Genomic DNA, 18,999 nt, shown 5'->3' with positions numbered 1-18,999 from the left:
CACATCGTCAGGAGGGCAGGGACGCATGGAACATGCCGCCTTACTTCATCATTGCAGACGGGAAGAGTGAGTTGTTTTTTTTTTAAGTTCTTTAGCCATTTGTTTAAATGCAAATGTTGGGTAAGGACGTTTTTTGAACAATTTGCATCTGTATTCAAGATTCTGTGTTATAAACAATGCGCGTATGGCACTGAGTTTGGGATGTGACCATGCTTTTTGTAAAGGACACATACTCCTTGTCACACGGCTTTGACGTGCTCTTTTAATCCAATCTCACACAGAATTGGGCTGAGAAGTGCGAGGTAGAAACTACACCCAGTTTTCAGGACACGTTGGACACATTAACACAACAGACAAATGTACAGAAATTTCTGAATCTCAAAGCAAAGCTTCAGATGTAAGAAACACACCTGAAGTCTTGAATCTTACAGTAACTTTTTTGCCAAAGCAGAACAATCCTGATCTTGGAACTGAAATAGTGTTCATTTAATTTTTGTGGTGTTCAATGGCTGGACTTAATGTCTGATATGTAAATAAAGTAAAGAACATTTGTGAAAATGTCTCTCCTGTTTATTGAGCTGAGGGTCAAACACATCAGAGGTCAAAGGTACAGTAAGTGATATGGCAAACAATGTTAATCAATTCATGAAGCGGGCCTATGGACAGTGTTTGAGAAATTGATCAGAACCAGTGAAAGGTAGTTGCATGATTAATATACCAGTATGAAAAACCTCTTTAAACACCCATCCATCCATTTTCTGAGCCACTTATCCTCACGAGGGTTGCGTGAGTGTCAGAGCCTATCCCACCTGTCATCAGTCAGGAGGCAGGGTACACTCTGAACTGGTTGCCAGTCAAATGCAGGGTACATGGTGACAAACAACCATTCGAACCCACAATCACACCGAAGGGCAATTTAGAGTCTCGAATGAATAAATGTGTTTGGGATGTGGGGGGAAATGGAAGTGCCCAGAAAAACCCACGAGGCGCCAGCAGAACAATCTAATTCCCAACAGGCGGGGCAGTGATTGACCCCTGAACCTCAGAACTGTGAGGCCAACGCTTTACAGCTTCGCCACAATGCCGCCAATATTATTATTATTATTATTATTATATATTTTTTATTTATTTATTTGTAAGTGAGGTGGTGTTTTAACTGATTTAAGGTCAATTTTGGATCACTGAGTTTAAAACCTTCCATTTCAGTCAAGGTTTTTATGCCATTTTGTTAACAGTTTATTAATCAAATGTGACAAATTTTGATAAAAGTAAGTACCGTTACCTCTAAATTCTATGTTACGTCATCATTGTTCAAAATTCAGGATATGAAGCTCCATTTATTTGATTCTCTACAGGAAAAATACCATATATCGTAAACAAAAACATGGCCATAGTTTAAAAAAAATGATTTGTCCGATTCGTGTTATTGTCATTGTTTGCCTGAATTCTTTTTCCAAAAAAAAATGAATAAAACAATTATTTCTTGATTAACATGGCAAATTAAAATTACACACTTGCAATTATAAAGAGAAAAAGATGTTTAAATGTTATGCTTGATTTAGTTTGAACTAATCGAGAGGCCAAGTGAACAGTTGAGATTAAAAAAAAAGGGTTGGTTACAGTCATCATTCTTGTTCAAAATACAAAAAGATGGACAACTCAGTCACTAAAAAAATGAAGTTAAAATTTTTTGAAAAAGTTCAAAATATTTCACTTTTTTTGTTAAAAAATAAAATACATAAATTTTAATAGTTTCATCTTAATTGTTTATGAGGGATTGTGCTGTGCTTTCATAGTCCAGTATATTTCAGACCAGGGTTATATTTTAAAGAATATCCGACCTGACACCCTAGACCAGTGATTCTCAAAATTTTTACACTAAGTACCTTCTTCGTTTTCTTTCGGCTTGTCCCGTTAGGGGTCGCAACAACGTGGCATTTTTCCATCTAAGCCTATCTCGTACATCTTCCTCTCTTAACACTCACTCACTGTCCTCATGTCCCCCCTCACAACATCCATCAACCTTTTCTTTGGTCTTCCTCTCGCTCTTTTGCCTGGCAGCTCCATCCTCAGTACCCTTCTACAAACATACTCACTCTCTCGCCTCTGGACATGTCCAAACCATCGAAGTCTGCTGTCTCCGACCTTGTCTCCAAAACATCCAACTTTGGATGTCCCTCTAATGAGCTATTTTCTAATCCTACGCAACCTCCTCGCTCCAATTGTGAACCTTAGCATCTTAATTTCTGCTACCTCCAGCTCCGCTTCCTGTTGTTTCTTCAGTGCCATCGTCTCTAATCTGTACATCATGGCTGGTCATCACCACTATTTTATAAACTTTGCCCTTCATCCCCGCGAAGACTCTTCTGTCACATAGAAAACTAAACACCTTCTGCCAACTGTTCCACCCCGCTTGGACCTGTTTCTTCATTTCCTTACTACACTCTCCATTGCTCTGTACTGTTGACCCCAAGTATTTAAAGTCGCCCACCCTCACTATCTCTTCTCCATGGAGCTTCACTCTTCCTCCTCCGCCCCTCACATTTATGCACATATGTTTATTAACTTAATTTCCAAAAGCAAAGGAAAACAAACACTGTGAAAAAAATCTAAATCCTAAATTAAAGTAAAAATAATCTAACCACAAAGTAAGAAAAAAAAAACAATGTTGTTGTTGTTTTTGGGTGGGGGTGGGGAGTGGGGGTTAACTTGAGCGGCAAATGCAGTGCAGAGACCAGCCTAACTTGTGTCATTTTCAACTTGAGCGTTTTTGATAAGGCAATTTGAAGGTGCAGATACTTGTCTTGGAGTACAGCATTGTCCGGCTCATCCAACTGGAGAAACAACGACAGACAAAGTCTAGCGGGGAGAGGCCACTCCTCAGTGGAAGACCATCAATCTTTCTAAGGGGGTCCCTGCATCTCAGATTCCTATCAACAAGAAGCAGTACACTGGCTTCCTTAAAGTGAAATTCCGGTGGTTTGCATTTACAATGTATCCAATAGGTCATGTAACATGTACACTATCTTGACAATGTGATTTAAGTGTTTTGATATGTTTTTACCAACAATTACGTATTTTCAGGGGCGCTGCCGTTTTCATGAGTCACATGACCTACGTGGGCGGATGTGATGTGTTATGTGCCATTCCAAACACTCGATTAAATCCTCATCTGTTGAAGAAATAACAGTATCGGTTGAAGGGGAAGACGGAGGAATATTTCCATCCAGATTTGAACCTGTGGCTGTAAATAATGCCGCCGATCGGCGGAGCCATGAGCTGAGCTCCACCGAGCAGTGGAGCCGTGAGATTGCCCCTACGCGAGCAAGCTCCACCGCTCGGCTGTAAATGATGTTGAATATTGGGATGGTTCTTCGGGCAGAATGACGTGGACTCTGACGAGCTCGCTCCCCCGGGGAGCCGCTCTGTATGACCTATTGGATATATTGTTAATGCAAATCACCGAAATTCCGCTTTAAGTGCTGATTTAAAAAAAAATAAAAATTCTCATGCTGTGGTCAACATTCCATAAGCAAAGAAGCATGACTTGAGTAGAGGTGGGAATTTTATAGTTACTGTTACTATACAATATATACAATACTGTTGTCCCCACATCATCCAGTCATGTTGTGGCACCAGCATGGATGCAACAGGCATCGAAAGCTTGAGGCAGAATAGAAAATGTCAGTGAGAACCGACAGCTCAAACTTCAAAAAACAATGTTGCAGCGTCCTTACGGGCTGCTGACGCTACCGCAAGAACTAAAAACCTAAAATTGCCTGTGATGATTCATAGAACTTAAGTGGCAAAATGTCCAGGTTGTGTTAAATACATTGTACTTGAACGGCATTTTAAAATGCAAACTGAAGAACTGCAGTGACTTAAAGAGGAAATTCTTGGGAACCTGTCATGCTCCTGGCATCCTCCCCAGGCTGGGTGTGGTCAGCCAATTAGTCGGCACACACCTGCACCCTGGTTTGGGCTGAGTACACCCGGTACTTATAGGACACGGGGGACAACTAGTCCGCCGCCAGATCGTTGACCTTCATGTCTCGTTCCAGCACTTTCGTATCCCTGATCGACAACCTGTGTGTACCGACCTTCGCCTGTTCTCCGACTCACCCCGTAAGCCTGACTCCCTTGATACTTCTGCCTGCTTCGAACGTTCTCCTGTATACCTGACCTGCCGTGTACCAACCCTCGCCTGTCCCCGGACCATCCAAGTAAGCCTGCCTCTTCTGCTACTGCTGCTCTTACGGACTGACTTGCTGATCATAGACCTCGGACTGAATAAAGGCTTTTGTACTCTACCTGCTTGCCTCTGGAGTCGTGCATTTGGGTCCGCCCTCGAGCCTCGTCGTGACAGAACGATCTGGTCAAAACATGGACCCAGCCAACTCTGAGGCCATCCGCCGCTCGCTGCAAGTCCAGGGCTGCTCTCCAGGTAACAAACCAACGTCTCCGTGAGATCTGTGCCCGGCTGGACCCGTGGCTAGCATCCCAAGCTAGCGCGGCTGCTACACCGACGATGGTCACTCCGCCTGTCGCTCCGAGTCCACCCGTTCCACCTGTTACAGAGCCCTCCCGTGGCGGCATAACTCCGCTCTCCCGACCAGAACGTTTCTCAGGTGACTCCGGCAACGTTAAGCCCTTCCTGGCGCAGTGCGATCTCCATTTTGAACTGCAGGCTTCCGCTTTCCCAAATAGCCTTCGTCATTTCCCACATGACGGGGAGGGTGGAGGCTTGGGCCACTGCAGAATGGAGTCGCAACTCTGAGATCTACCGTTCATGGACGACGTTCATCTGCGCGCTCACCCAAGTATTCCAGTACGCGGCTCCGGAACACAAGGCGGCGGCCTCTCTCATTCTCCAAGGCCGTCGCCGCGTGTCGGACTACGCCATTGAATTCCGGATCCGGGGCCCCGAGAGCCGGTGGAACGAGGAGGCCCTCCATGACGCCTTCTACCAAGGACTTTCCCCACGGATCCGTGGCCACCTTGTTGCCGTGGATCTTCCGCCTTCGCTGGACGCCCTCATCGCACTGGCCCTCAAGGTGGATCAGCGTGTGCAGGGGCAGATGGACTGCATGATGGAGGAGGAGACGGAGAGGGGCAGCCCGGTTGCTTCCCGGCCGACCACGTTGCCTTCTACGTCGGAAACCATCCAAGTGGAGGAGCTCTGCACCTCAGCGGAGGAACGCTTACGCCAGCGTCGAGAAGGCCGCTGTTTCTATTGTGGTCATCTTGGACACTTAATCGCCCGCTGTCCGGCACAGCCGAAGCGCACCGACCTGGGGATCTCGACGACGGTGAGTGTGGGGTATACTGTCGCTAAGTCGGGGCGGTCGCTTTTGCACCTCACCGTAGGGACAGACTCTCACTCGTGCTTAGTGACCGCATTCATTGACTCCGGTTCAGATGCTAACCTTATAAATCCTCGGGTGGTCGAAGCGTTGCGTGCTGCGACCTTCCCCACACAGCGTCCTCGTATTGCTTACGCCGCCAATGGCAAGTTCCTCTGCCGGGTTACACACCGCACACAAACCTTACGCATGGACTTTCCGGACACGCACATGGAGCGCATTAGTTTCCACGTATTTAACTCTAGCAGCAGTGATATAATCCTGGGGAGCCCGTGGCTCAAGAGACACAACCCCAACATTGACTGGGTCACGGGTCAGATAATGGCATGGAGTGAGGACTGTCACAAGCAGTGTCTCGCCGCCGGGGAGGACGGAGGGATTCAAGTTGCTGAACTTAGTACCGCCTCAGAATTAGCCACGGTGCCCTCTTGCTACCAGGATTTAAAGGAGGTTTTTTCTGAGTCCAAGGCAAAATCTCTGCCGCCGCATCGGCCTTATGACTGTGCTATCGAACTCCTCCCGGGTACCTCACCCCCCAGAGGGAAACTGTTCTCTTTGACAGGACCAGAGCACCAGGCAATGAGGGAGTACGTCGAGAAGTCCCTGGCAACCGGACGCATTCACCCGTCGTCCTCACCAGCCGGTGCAGGCTTTTTTTTCATCAAGAAGAAGGATTCCACTTTGCCACCCCGCATCGACTACCGAGGACTGAATGACATCACGGTCAAGGACAGGTACCCCTTGCCCTGATCGCTACGGCTTTTGAACTCCTCCAAGGAGCCCGGATCTTCACCAAATTGGACTTGCGCAGCGCGTATCATCTGGTGCGGATTCGGGAGGGCGACGAATGGAAGACGGCTTTCAACAATCCCACGGGGCATTACGAGTATCTCGTGATGCCCTTCGGACTGACCAATGCCCCGGCCGTCTTTCAAAACTTCATTAATGACGTGCTTCGTGAGTTCTGGAATAAGACTGTATTCGTATACCTTGACGACATTCATATCTTTTCAGCAGACCTGACCTCTCACATCCAACAGGTCAGAGAGGTGCTCCGACATCTGCTGCAGCACCAGCTGTTCATAAATATAGAAAAGTATGAGTTCCACCGAGCATCCGTGTCCTTCCTGGGCTTCGTCCTGGCGGAGGGAGAGATACGTATGGACCCCGCGAAGGTCGACGCGGTGCTGCGATGGCCTACCCCCGCCAGCAGGTGGGACGTACAGCGGTTCTTAGGATTTGCTAATTTCTACAGGAAGTTCATAAGGAACTTCAGCTCCGTGGCCGCTCCTCTGCATGCGCTCACCTCGCCACACGCAGTCTTCGAGTGGTCCAGGACCTGCTAGGAGGCCTTCAGCAGCCTTAAGGCAAGTTTCACCGCCGCGCCCATTCTCATTGTTCCGGACCCAGATAATCAGTTTAGGGTGGAGGTGGACGCATCTAATTCGCGAATCGGAGCCATCTTGTCTCAGAGGAGTCCCAAGGATGGAAGGATCCACCCGTGCGCGTTCCTGTCTAGGAAGCTGACCCCGGCAGAAAGGAACTACGACGTGGGAGATCGGGAACTTCTGGCGGTCAAGACTGTGTTGGAGGAGTGGCGACACTGGCTGGAGGGCTCGCAAATACCGTTCGTGGTCTTTACTGACCACAAGAACCTCGAGTACCTGAAGTCCGCAAAGCGGTTGAACGACCGCCAGGGCAGGTGGGCCCTGTTCTTCACCCGCTTCCACTTTACTCTGTCCTTCCGCCCAGGCTCCAAGAATGGCAAGCCGGACGCAGTCTCACGGATCCACGAGGGAGGGCGCACGGAATCAGAGGTCGCTCCTATCCTGTCAGAGGCATGCATCGTGTCCGGCTTCACCTGGGCGGTCGAGTCGCGGGTGAAGGAGGCCCTGGGAGAGACTCCGCCACCTGCGGATTGTCCGTCGGCCCGCCTTTTCGTCGTTCAGTCTCTGCGGGGAGACGTCGTCAACTGGGCCCACACCAACAAGACGGCCTCCCACCTGGGTATGGCAAAAACGCGTTCAGTGGTCGAACAGAGGTTCTGGTGGCCCAACCTCAGCAAGGACGTGAAGGACTTCGTCAATGCCTGTCCGGTATGTGCGGCCAATAAGTCGTCCCGTTTACGACCGGTAGGAGAGTGGTCACACATCGTGTTGGACTTCGTCACCGGCCTGCCGCTCTCTCAGGGTAACACTGTTGTGCTGTCTGTGGTGGACCGATTCTCCAAGATGGTTCACTTCGTGGCATTTCCGAAGATCCCGTCAGCCAAGCAGACAGCCCAGCTGGTATTGGACAAGGTTGTCCGCTATCACGGGTTCCCCCAGTACATCGTCTCGGACAGAGGCCCGCAATTCAGCGCCCGCTTCTGGAAGGAATTCTGCACCCTCATCGGGGCTTCGGCCAGTCTAACTTCGGGCCATCATCCGGAGTCTAACAGCCAAACAGAGAGGGTAAATCAGGAATTAGAGACCGGGCTTCGATGCTGGGCGTCCAGGGACCAGAGCATGTGGAGCCAGCACCTCAAATGGGTAGAGTACGCCCACAAATCTCTGCCCTCCGCTTCAACAGGTATGACTCCACTCCATGTTGTGCACGGCTATCTCCCCTCTCTGTTTCCCCCCTTGGCCACAGACTCCACGGTGCCTTTCGGCCCTGGCAGTGGTGCGGCGCTGCAAACGGACCTGGGAGGCGGCCCGGAGGACGCTGCTGCGCATGGGCAACATCTACAAGTCCACAGCAGACCGCAAGAGGAGAGCCGCACCACAACTCAGGGTGGGGCAGCGGATGTGGCTCTCCACTAAGGATCTTCCGCTGCGGATGGAATCCCGCAAACTCGCTCCCAGGTTCGTTGGTCCGTTCCCGATCACCAAAATCATTAACCCGGTCGCTGTATCACTTAGACTACCCAGGTCGATGAGGGTGCACCCTACATTCCACGTCAGCAGACTACGCCCGGATCGTCCTTTGCCGCAGGCTCCTCCTCCACCCATGAAGACTATCTGTAAATCTGACTGATATTTACCGGGTCTTTTCCAGAATAACTCAGACCCCTATGGAGATCAGGCATTTTTCATCCCTGTAATTACAAGGGACAGAAAGTTGGTCAAAGCAATATGGCACAAAAAAATGTAGAACTTCCAACTTAGTGAGGATAAAATGTGAGTCTATCGAACCATTGTCTCCAGCTATCTCTGCGAGAGTAGCTCTTTTTAGTATCACATCTTACACCTGCTATCTCTAAGGATTTTGAAATTCTATCAATTGACATTAAGGATATGGCTATTTCTGATAATTTTTGTGTATTTTTGGAATTACTGATTCTTCCTAAAGTTCAGACAACCTTTATCTCTATGAGGAAAATGTACATAAATGAGAGTACTGCCATTAGGTTTATGGAAACTGTGGCTGTGCCACAGACTGCCAATGCTAAGACAGTTGATGAAGTTTTGGACAATATCACCTCAAAAATCATAAATGCCATGAATGCTGTCACAAACTACGACAATCCCTAGGTGACCTAGAAGACCGTGGAGGAGCACAATGGTCAAGAGATCTAAATCAGAGTGTAGGAAAGCAGTGTGCAACTGGAGAAAAAACTAAATTTCAAATTGATTACGATCTCTACAGACAGTGTCTTTGTAATTTTAACCAAGAGTTAGTCAGAGCTACACAGCAACACTTTTCTGAAATAATCAGTAAGAACCTCAACAACACTCATGCTCAATTTGCTGTAGTTGACAAGCTCACAACCCCACTGAATCAGATAGATCCAGAACTCGTGATAGCTGACAAATGCAATGAGTTTGCCTGTTATTTTAGTGAAAAAAATACAATCCCTCAGGTCAAATGTCAGCACAAATGAGCAAAAAGACAAAATGATTTCACATCTGAAGCCACCCAGGGAAAACTATCAACTTGTCAGAATTTGATACAGTTGACGAAAAAACTGTAGAGAAAACTGTTCAGCAGTTGAAACCATCAACGAGCTGTCTTAACTCAATACCATCTGAATTTTTTAAAACTATTGTGAAGTCAGTGCTACCGGATTTGCAGCAAATAATCAATTACTCATTTGAATCTGGCAAGTTTCCCAAAGCTCTTAAATTAGCTGCTGTTAAGCCTTTTCACCTATAAAAGCCTTTAAAAATTAGAGCACTGGACGGTTCCAAGTTAGTAAGCTATAGACCCACAGTACAGAATCTGCTCTTATCAAAGTGCTAAATGATATAATGTTGAATACTGATTCAGGAAAGGTGGCAATTTTGGTGTTGTTGGATCTCAGGAAAACTTTTGATGCATTAGACCATAATCTACTGCTGAACAGGTTGGAAACGTGGGTAGGACTGAATTGAATGGTCCTTAAGTGGTTCAGGTCTTACCTGGAGGAAAGTAGCTAATTTGTAACCAATGGAAGTGCTCAATCTCAACAAACGGCAATGACCTATGGAGTCCCTCCAGGGTCGGTTCTTGGACCTCTCCTGTTCAGCCTGTATATGCTACCATTGGGTCAAATTCTTCAAAACTCTAATTTGGACCATCATAGCTATGCAGATGACACACAGTTATATTTAGCAGTATCTCCAGATGACTACAGTTCAAAGGAAGTATTGTGCCACTTTCTAAAGCAGATAAATAAGTGGATGAGCCAAACTTTTCTTCAACGCAATCACAACAAAACTGAGAAAATTGTTTTTGGCAATAAAGAAAAAAGAATTGCTGTGAGTAAACATCTGGAATCTCTATCTTTGAAAACCAAAGACCAAAAGTCGAAATCTTGGTGTTCTGGTTGATTCTGATCTGACTTTCAACAATCACAGCAAATAAATTACAAAAACTGCCTTCTACCATCTGAAGAACATATCTAGAGTGAAGGCTTGTATGTGTCAAGCAGACCAGGAAAATCTCATCCATATTTTTATCTCAAGTAGACTTGACTACGCTAATGGTCTTCTGACTGAACTCCCCAAAAAGAGTATTAAACAGCTTCAGCTCATTCGGAATGCTGCAGCTCGCGTTCTGACCAAAAACAAAGCAGTCAGAGCATTTAAATCCAATCCCAAATCCTTGCACTGGCTTCCAATCAGCTTTAGAATCGATTTAAAAGTTCTGCTCCTGGTCTATAAATCATTAAATGACTTAGGTCCTGAAAACATGAAAGAAGGCGGCACAGTGGCTCGGTTGGAGAGTTTTGGCCTCACAGTTCTGAAGTCCCGTGTTCAATCCTGGACCCGAGTGTGTGGAGTTTGCATGTTCTCTCCATGCCTGCGTGGGTTTTCTCTGGGCACTTCAGTTTCCCCCCACATCCCAAAAACATCCAACATTAATTGGACACTCTAAATTGCCCCAAGGTGTGATTGTGAGTGTGGCTGTTTGTCTCAATGTGCCCTGCGATTGGCTGGTAACCAGTTCAGTGTGTAACCCATCTCCTGCCCATTGACAGCTGGGATAGGCTCCAGCACTCCCCTGACCCTTGTGAGGATAAACAGCTAAGGAAATGGATGGATGGATCTTACAAAATATTAAGAAAAGTTCATTTACACTATTACTGAGGTATTTATTTATATATAAATGAAGTTATTGTGTTTGTGCTGTAGTAGCACACAAGAGTTCTTTTGGTATTTTGGATAACTTGTTTAATGTGGTAATTCTTGAGATAAAATACCAGAAACATCTTACTGCTATATAATGCATTGCGATTTTCCAACACAACCCACTATACGTTTGTCACTGGAAATTTTTTGGATTATTTGTAAAGTCGGACTTTATTATGAATCTCTCAGATTGATTGCTATAATAGTAGATGTAAAGATTTTTTAATATTGTTTGTGGATGTGCAGGATGAAACCAAATCAATACATCATACAATCTGGCGGAAACAGTAAATCATTATTCGGAATTTATTGTTTTGTTGAGTAACTTTGAAGGTATGCTCTTCATTTACGAAATCAATTGCAATTCAAACTACATTGTTTCACACCTATCAGTCACATCAGGTTTATCCAAGGAATATTTAAAGAGTCAAATGGGAGCATCATTCCTACTATGCCACCAGCTGTCTCATTTCCTCATGACACAAATCAACACAAGGCTCATTTGTTTTTTGGTTTGTTCAAACTGTTTTATACAAATGATTGGAACATAAATTTGAGTAGAATATTGCTCAGGGCAACACAGTGAAGAGTCGCCTTACACGAGGATTCTGGGTGTGAATCTCTGGTGACTCAGTGGTTTTGTTGGACAAAAAGTCCCAAAGTCCCAAAAAATGATTGAAGACTCAAAAAAATGCACAATATGAGATTAATGTTACTGTGAAGACTTGTTTGAGTCTTTCAGTCATGTGACTGACAGATGTTCATTCAGTGGTACGTGGGCTCTTTCTAGGTGGAAGAATCAATGGATTTTTGAAAATTATATGTAAGATGTAAGACAGATAAAATAAAACACATTGACAATTGGGATGAACCGATGACTCCGACCACAACAAGTTTAGTGTATCGTGTTGTAGGAAGAGCCCAGGCCACTGTGTATGTGGCCTTGAATGCATGAAATAATCACATCTCTAACAAACATCTTCCAACCAAAAAGTGCTGTATAATTAAAATCCACCTGTCATGGTCCATGTTTTAGTTTTGATTGTAATTTGGTTTCTCAGTGTCCCATGTTTTTCATGTGTTGTGTGGTCATTTAGTTATTGTGTCCACCTCCTCTAGTCAACCTTACACCTTGTTGTGCTAACCCCTCTTCACTGTGCCAGCTCATCAACTCTGTGCACCAGTTGACTAATATGCATGTTACATGGTGTTGATTCTCTAATAAGTTTGATTGTAACACTAGAGACTTGAATTACGTGTGGTGGGATGACTAATAGCAACACAGGTTTTACTAAAATATCAATTTACAGGTTCTTATAGGTGTTGAGATTTTAAAAGAGAATCACATCACATTGCTCGACAGTCGCACTGCCTTGCTCATTTTCCCACATCTTGTCCTTCCCTTTTCTGTCCTCTCTTATGTGGTTCTCTTGCTCTTGATTAGTCATTGCATGTCCTCCCCAGGTCTCACCTCTCTCTCTCTCTCTCTCTCTCTCTCTTTTTTTCTTTTTTTTCTTGCTTCCGTTTTTGCTGTTAGGTCAAGCAAAACAGTATCAGTATCCCTTTAATAAAAGAACACTTTTACTGTGTCACAGTGGAGTTGTTAATTTACTGCTGTGGTTTTATAATGGATATTTATTGAAAATCAGAGTTGATCAGCCAAACAGGACAAGGTTTTTTTGAAGGGAGTTCGAAAAGAAGACAACAAAAGACAAAGCACTAAGTGTAAACAAGGTGAGAGAAGTAAATCCTTAAATATCTACAATATGGCATTAGATATGAGTCTTGTATGAGGCAGTAGGGCGACAGGAGTCTTGTATGAGGCAGTAGGGCGACAGGGTTAGGGTTGAGGGAAGGACAGGACAAGTACAGGAGAGGAAAAATGGAGGACAAGGATCATGACCTGGCTGTACAACTGAAGTGTGTTGGGAGATGCTATGGAAATTCTAAACATCAATAGGACTGGTGTGTGTGTTTGTGGAAATCCAAGCAATTTGCATAATCATGACTTTTTTTTTATTTAAGAATTGAGAGGCCCCACACCCAGAGAAAAAGTCCCTGGCGTGTGTGCCTGCGGACACAACACACCATTTCACCTGCACAATGACAGACAGAAGTGTCCTGTCATTGCTGTGCCTGCACCCTCGTAGATGACGACCCTACCCACCTAATCGAGAGGCAGGATCAGGCCCAGAGTCCACCCAAGCGCAGCCCAGTGGATGGGATGGATCCCATATCAAGGACAACCTGTCATCCGGAGAAGGCCACAGGTATCCAACGCGACCATCCAATGCTAACCGTCACCCCCCCAGGAGAGCAAGACTCCCCCCACTAACCCAGAGGGCACACGATCAGGCCAGTATGAGCCCAGCCTGTTTGTTGGAAAAGAGGGCCAATAGGGGGGCCTGACAAGGGAGTGGAAAAATGGGTCAGGAGAGGGTGGAGCAGGGAGCAGCAGCAGGGGATGAGAGCAGGGCAGATGTCCAGCAGCCAGCCATCCCAGAGGTCTGAGCCTCAAAAAACACTGCCACGAAGCTGGTGAAAACCCGTCTCCCTCCTGTTACTCTGACAGCAAGGTTATCAGATGCATCTATGTGCTGCATTAAAAGATATGGGAATGAGTTTGTGTGATGGATTACAATCCTTGGAGGAACGCAGTGTGTAGGGCAGGGCATGAGAGGAGGTATTGACTGCCCCAGGACACAAGGAATGGAGAGAAGAGGAAGAAGCATGTTTGTGGAGTGAAAAGATGGCCCCAACGTCCCCCACTATTCGCCAGAGTAGGGGACTAACCGACACCATCCCAGGACCCACGGATCATGAGCGAGTCCACCATCAGACCATCAATGCTGTCCAGGAGGTCAATCTGGGGATTTTCTTCAACTTCAAGATAGGAAAGGAGTAAAGATCCCTCCCCTAAAGACGCCACAATCACAAACAGGTTTCAAGAAGAGATCTCTGCTCTATGCATGTGTCCTGTCATCTTGCAAATCAGTCTAAAGTGAGAAAAAACCCAAGTACAGAAATGAATGAGAAAAAAATTAAGGAAAAGGAAAATAGGTGGCACGGCAGAGCAACTGTAAAGCGTGCCTTTCAATTGGCACGGAGAAAACATGACACCAACTGAAGTCATTTATTTATGTAAAATAGACAGAGACAAAGAAAAAAAACAATACAAAACAGGACAGTTATCTATGTCCAGCTGTGTACACGTGGAGCGAGTAAAAACATCACATGAGGAACAGCCTGACCGGGAGAACTAGAATCCATAACAGGAGAAAATCTGCTCAAGTTGAAGGTAGAACTAATATTCGGTATATATGCAAAACATAAATCAACCAACACAGCCCCCCCCCTCCTTTTTGATTAATCCAACCTAATCAATCCACTAAAACATCAGCAAACCCTACCGATTAAAATCATCATAACACTAAAAACAAAGCCAACCAAGCACTAAACATTAACATGCTAGAAAGTAAAATAAAAAGTAAAGTTAAAACATAAAAATGAAACGGTAAATAATCATACATCAAAACAACAATAACCTCAGAGTCATCCTGATATTCTCACCGCCAGTTTCAGAAAATCTGCCACAGGGGTGGTCGTTGTCAATTATGTAGCAAATTCAGGATGAGGAAAGTGAAGCGTCTTTCATTGAGGTTACTCACCTTTATAGGTCGGCCTTTATGATCTTGGTGACCTTTATGGTCAATCGCCATAGAAGATGAGGAGAGTGGAGGATTCAGGACCATTGGAGGCGTCAGGACCTTCACACAGTGTGATGCGTGAAGTCTCGTAGCCCTTTCAGCAACATTCACCGCAGCATTGGTCACGAGGACAACTTAAAAAGGGGCCAGTGAGCACTGATGCTGCCACATTTTTCGCCGGAAGTTCTTTATCAGCACGAAGTCACCGGGTTTGACGTTATATAAGGGTACACGTGCCACCCTCGGTAGTGGTGCATGAACTTGAACATGAACAAATGCATGGACCACGCCAACAGCATAATGGGAGTCTGTGTGAATGATGATGGATTTCCTCTCCCTCAAACAACAACCCTCTGTGAATGTCACCAATTCAGCTGCTTGTCATGAGTTATATGAAGTGAGTGGTGACGAAGCCACGACTCCAAAATCATCAACCACCACAAAGCCACTGTGGCAGGAACCAGCATTTGGTTCTTGTGAAGTTGAACCTTCACATAAAAGACCAAATCTGGATTTTGCAAGGGCATATCTATGCAAGTATGTGATTTCCCCTCATCGGGGAGTGCGTAGGAATAATTAGGAATTTAATTATCATATATCTGCATCTAATCAAGAAATGCTTTCCTCTGCTCAAGATAACGTGGGAGCCGCTTAACAGGAGATAGCACAATAGTACTCACCAATCTTCCACACATATATACACACACACAAATAAACAAATGCACTTTCTTTCCGACATTATTTTGCTTACCCGTCTCCTTTTTGTAACATCCATGTGAATAGAGGGCATTTTGAAACCAAATAAATACATAGAGGTGCTGATAAGTGGACAATCACAGAGTGCAGTGGTGAATTGTACGAGACAATTCCTCTCCTCTGTCCTCGCAGTCTGTGAGACTTGAACTGGTGTTTCTTTTTTGTCCTGTTTAGTAAATATCTTAGTGGTAAACCTGGCATTTACTAGGTCCTTCGAGCTGGATCTCAAGGTACCTGAGGTTTCCAGGGGCTGAGTCGACGTCCGTCCAAAGACCGTAGCCACGACACTCGAGATCCTTTCCGGGACTGGGCCTTGGCTTTGTGTCTGGAGACTGAGGGTTGACGAGAATCCGAAGGAAGTAAAGACATCTCATCTCAAATTCACTCATGAGGTATGAGTGAATTTGCGCACTTGGGTGACTGCAGCAGAAGCAAACCTCGAGAATACTAGGTCCTATCGAGTAGACAAATTAGTCTATAAAACAGAAAAGGGAGACGGGCGTCATCTACGTACGTACTTGAGCTCCGTGAAAAGCGTTCATGTGTAAAATTGTGAGTGGAGAGTTGCTACCTCATTTGAACAAGAATTTAAGAGTGGCAACTGTCCACATTCACATACTTCAACATTAATTAAAGAAACAGCATTTTTTTATTGTTTTTTACTTTTACCATTGTTATCAAGAGTAAATGTAAGCAGCATGTCTAACTCTTTGCTCTATTTGCCCAAACTGTGTTGCTAACTAAAGCACTTGTGGTGGGCCGTGTTTGTAATTACGGGTGTACCCCTTTAAGAGCGGAGGTGGGCGGGGTTAGGTAGAGTAGGAAGGAGAGTATGTGGCCCGGTTTGCCCGAGCAGCAACTTGTTGTGAGAGCAGTGTGCTGCCGTGTTAAAAAAAAAAAAGAAAAGAAAAGAAATAAAAAAACACGTCATAGTGTAGTTCACTGAGCTGGATCTGTTTTCATCTGCGCTGAGAGTGCGCGACAAGTGCGCAAATGCGCAGTTGTGCAGGTTAGAGGGAACATTGATCCGGACTATCTGCAGCCAGATGGGGGGCACAAGCCAGTGCAATCTGTAGGCCCGTTCCAAGCACGGATAAATGCAGAAGGTTTGTCAGGAAGGGCCTCCAGTAAAACTGTGGCAAACACATACTGTATGAGTGTTCATCAAAGGATTCCTATACCGGATCGGTCGTGGCTCGGGTTAACAACGCCCGCCCCCAGCACAGTTATCCTGCAATTTTAGTCGATGGACTCTTCCTACACAACCAAATTTATTGAGGATATATATTTCATCAATTAAGTGTGCCGGCTGTACTGATTACATTTAATAATTAATCCAAAATATCTGTTCTGTTTTCAGCTAACACGAGTGGTTATGGTACCCACCCAACTTTCTTGGGGCAAAATAAGAGAGTAAAAGTGACCAGTAAGTTATTTTTCCCAAATTGTGTATGGTGGAATCATAATTGGCATGTCTCATTTCATTCTCTCACTGCATGCATATAAACAGTGTCATTTATTGATGTAGTATTTTTATATAAATGTATAATTTGGGATGTTTTGTTTTGTTTTAATTTTTCAAAGATTCCAGGAATTCAAAGAATTTATATCATGACTATATCTATCAACCTTTCAGTGATGTGATATTGCAGGTCATGGTTTATTTTTTTTACAGCTCCAAATACCTCCTGAAGTGGAGGATTCAGAAAGATATACCAGTAGTGTAATTTCCCTGCAAGACCATCAAAGTATATAAATGTTCTGTTTGAAGCACTTTATAAGAAGAAATCTGGCCCAAAGAGCACAATAAAAAAAAAATTGGTTACTATGATATTCTGTTTAATTCATACTGTTTTAGGCAGTGCAACAGGTGGTTCACTGTCACCATGAAGAACCCGAAGACATTCAAAACCAAGACATCTACCATCAACCTCGAGCCATCCACCATCAAACATGAGCCTCGCCCATTCCTCCATTCCTCCAAAGAGTTGGCCCATGTAAGAACCAAGTAAGCCAAATGTCTATGAATAACTCGTCTTAAGACCTTTTTGTCATATTTGTGCTTGTGCATTGTGCATGTTTTGTTGTTCAGGGTTCCAAAAAAAAGGGCTGATGGTGCTTACTGAGATAAGGGACACCGGGAGGCATCAAGACCATAGGTCAGCACAAGAAGAGGACATCGACATTGTACAGATAAAATATCTGGCCGACTTTGTTGTACTTGAACAGAAGGTGAGACCCTTTTGCTTCTGCAGAACTGTTATGATTAAGTATGGAAAAAGTTGTTGAATTTAATTTTAACAACAAACTAATTTCCAATTCTTTTTGATTTGCAGAAATTCCAAATGTTGAAAGGTTAATGGGTAACCCTCAAGGAAAATATTAAACGGATCCTGAAAAGGTAATTGAATATTTTATATTTTGTACAGAAAGTTTTTTTTTTTATTTTTACCAGTAATATACAGTTGAGAATCAGGTGAAGATTTTGTACTTGTTTTAACTTTCAAACGATATTGCATTTATTAATACAATTGAAAGTATTTTGTGTGCTGTTTGCCGACTTCTGAACAATGTGGTCCTTTAAATGCTCTTTCTGTAAACAAAATATGGATTATTGTGTTTGATAGATTCCTAACTGATTATAGTTATTATTATATAGTTATAGTGTTTGCTAGATGTAATAACAACCAAGTCTCTTAATTTTGAACTCAGAAAGTGTCTTGAGAAACCTTGAGGGGACCCTGAGTGATGTATGAAGTGCGGCGACGTCATGCCTGAAATATGCGCCTGACAGATGCGATGGCTGTGGCAGGAAACAGGACGGGAGGAACCAAGATGGACAGTAAATATGAGAGACACATAGTTAAAGTTCACATATTGGAATATTAGATTTTAATTTGTTTGTAACATAATTTAAGAAAAAACGTATTTGTTCTAAATGTTAAAGGTATTACTGTGGGCTGAATAACCTAATTGCTTGTAATTCTCTGTAGTTTGATTGAAAAACAGTCTGGTTTCACACTGCATAATAAATCTGTTTTAAATCTGTTTTAATGGCTCAATTTCCATGGATCATGGCAACATTGTTTCTATGTTCTATGTGGGATAGTCATGTGAATGCATTTTTACGAATACAATGTTGAAGCAATGTTGTTTCAATTCTTTAGAACAGTTATGTAGAACTTGGGTCCGAAAGTTGTATAGCATTTCTATAGAATATTTCTATGAAATTCCTTAGAAAAGTTCTATGGAACTTAGGTCGTAAAGTTCTATAGAATTTCTTTAGAATATTTCTATCAAATTTCTTTTGAACTTGGGTCCTATAGTTCTATAGTATTTCTATAAAATGTATTTAATAAAATTATTTAGAAATGTTCTATGGAAATTTTTTAGCAGGGCGTCAGGAATTTAGCTACTGTGGGTCGGAGACAAATAAGAGGAGGAAAGCGTTATGAGCCTGCCGGTCCTACCCCTGGCCGTGCAGGTCCCCCCACACCTGCAGTCATCAGGAGGCGCACACTTGCGCTTCATCCCCAGTAATTACCTGCAGTACTCATAGGACCCAGCAGTCTGGCTTTG

At 44.3% G+C, this 18,999-nt stretch overlaps 1 protein-coding gene and 1 long non-coding RNA gene across 3 annotated transcripts in view; one reads left to right on the top strand and one right to left on the bottom strand.

Annotated features, from left to right (window-relative positions):
• Nucleotides 1–27, bottom strand: part of pou2af2 (POU class 2 homeobox associating factor 2) — a 29,638-nt gene extending 29,611 nt beyond the window's left edge. The window contains 1 exon segment of the mRNA XM_061828333.1: nt 1–27. Within this exon segment, the coding sequence (XP_061684317.1) occupies nt 1–27 (27 nt within the window).
• Nucleotides 28–16,252: 16,225 nt separating this feature from the next.
• Nucleotides 16,253–18,435, top strand: LOC133504978 (uncharacterized). Of its 2 annotated transcripts, none has more exons than XR_009796113.1 (6): nt 16,253–16,526; nt 16,781–16,846; nt 17,279–17,417; nt 17,513–17,652; nt 17,757–17,821; nt 18,133–18,435. It is a non-coding gene; the product is annotated as an uncharacterized LOC133504978 (long non-coding RNA). The 2 variants fall into 2 exon arrangements; XR_009796112.1 differs by having other exon boundaries at nt 17,279–17,428.
• The last annotated feature ends 564 nt before the right edge of the window (nt 18,436–18,999 follow it).

The sequence above is a fragment of the Syngnathoides biaculeatus genome, chromosome 8, assembly GCF_019802595.1.
Source record: "Syngnathoides biaculeatus isolate LvHL_M chromosome 8, ASM1980259v1, whole genome shotgun sequence".
Lineage (NCBI taxonomy): Eukaryota > Metazoa > Chordata > Actinopteri > Syngnathiformes > Syngnathidae > Syngnathoides > Syngnathoides biaculeatus.
Note: the sequence above shows the minus strand (reverse complement) of the source record. Positions and strands in the feature narration are given on the sequence as shown.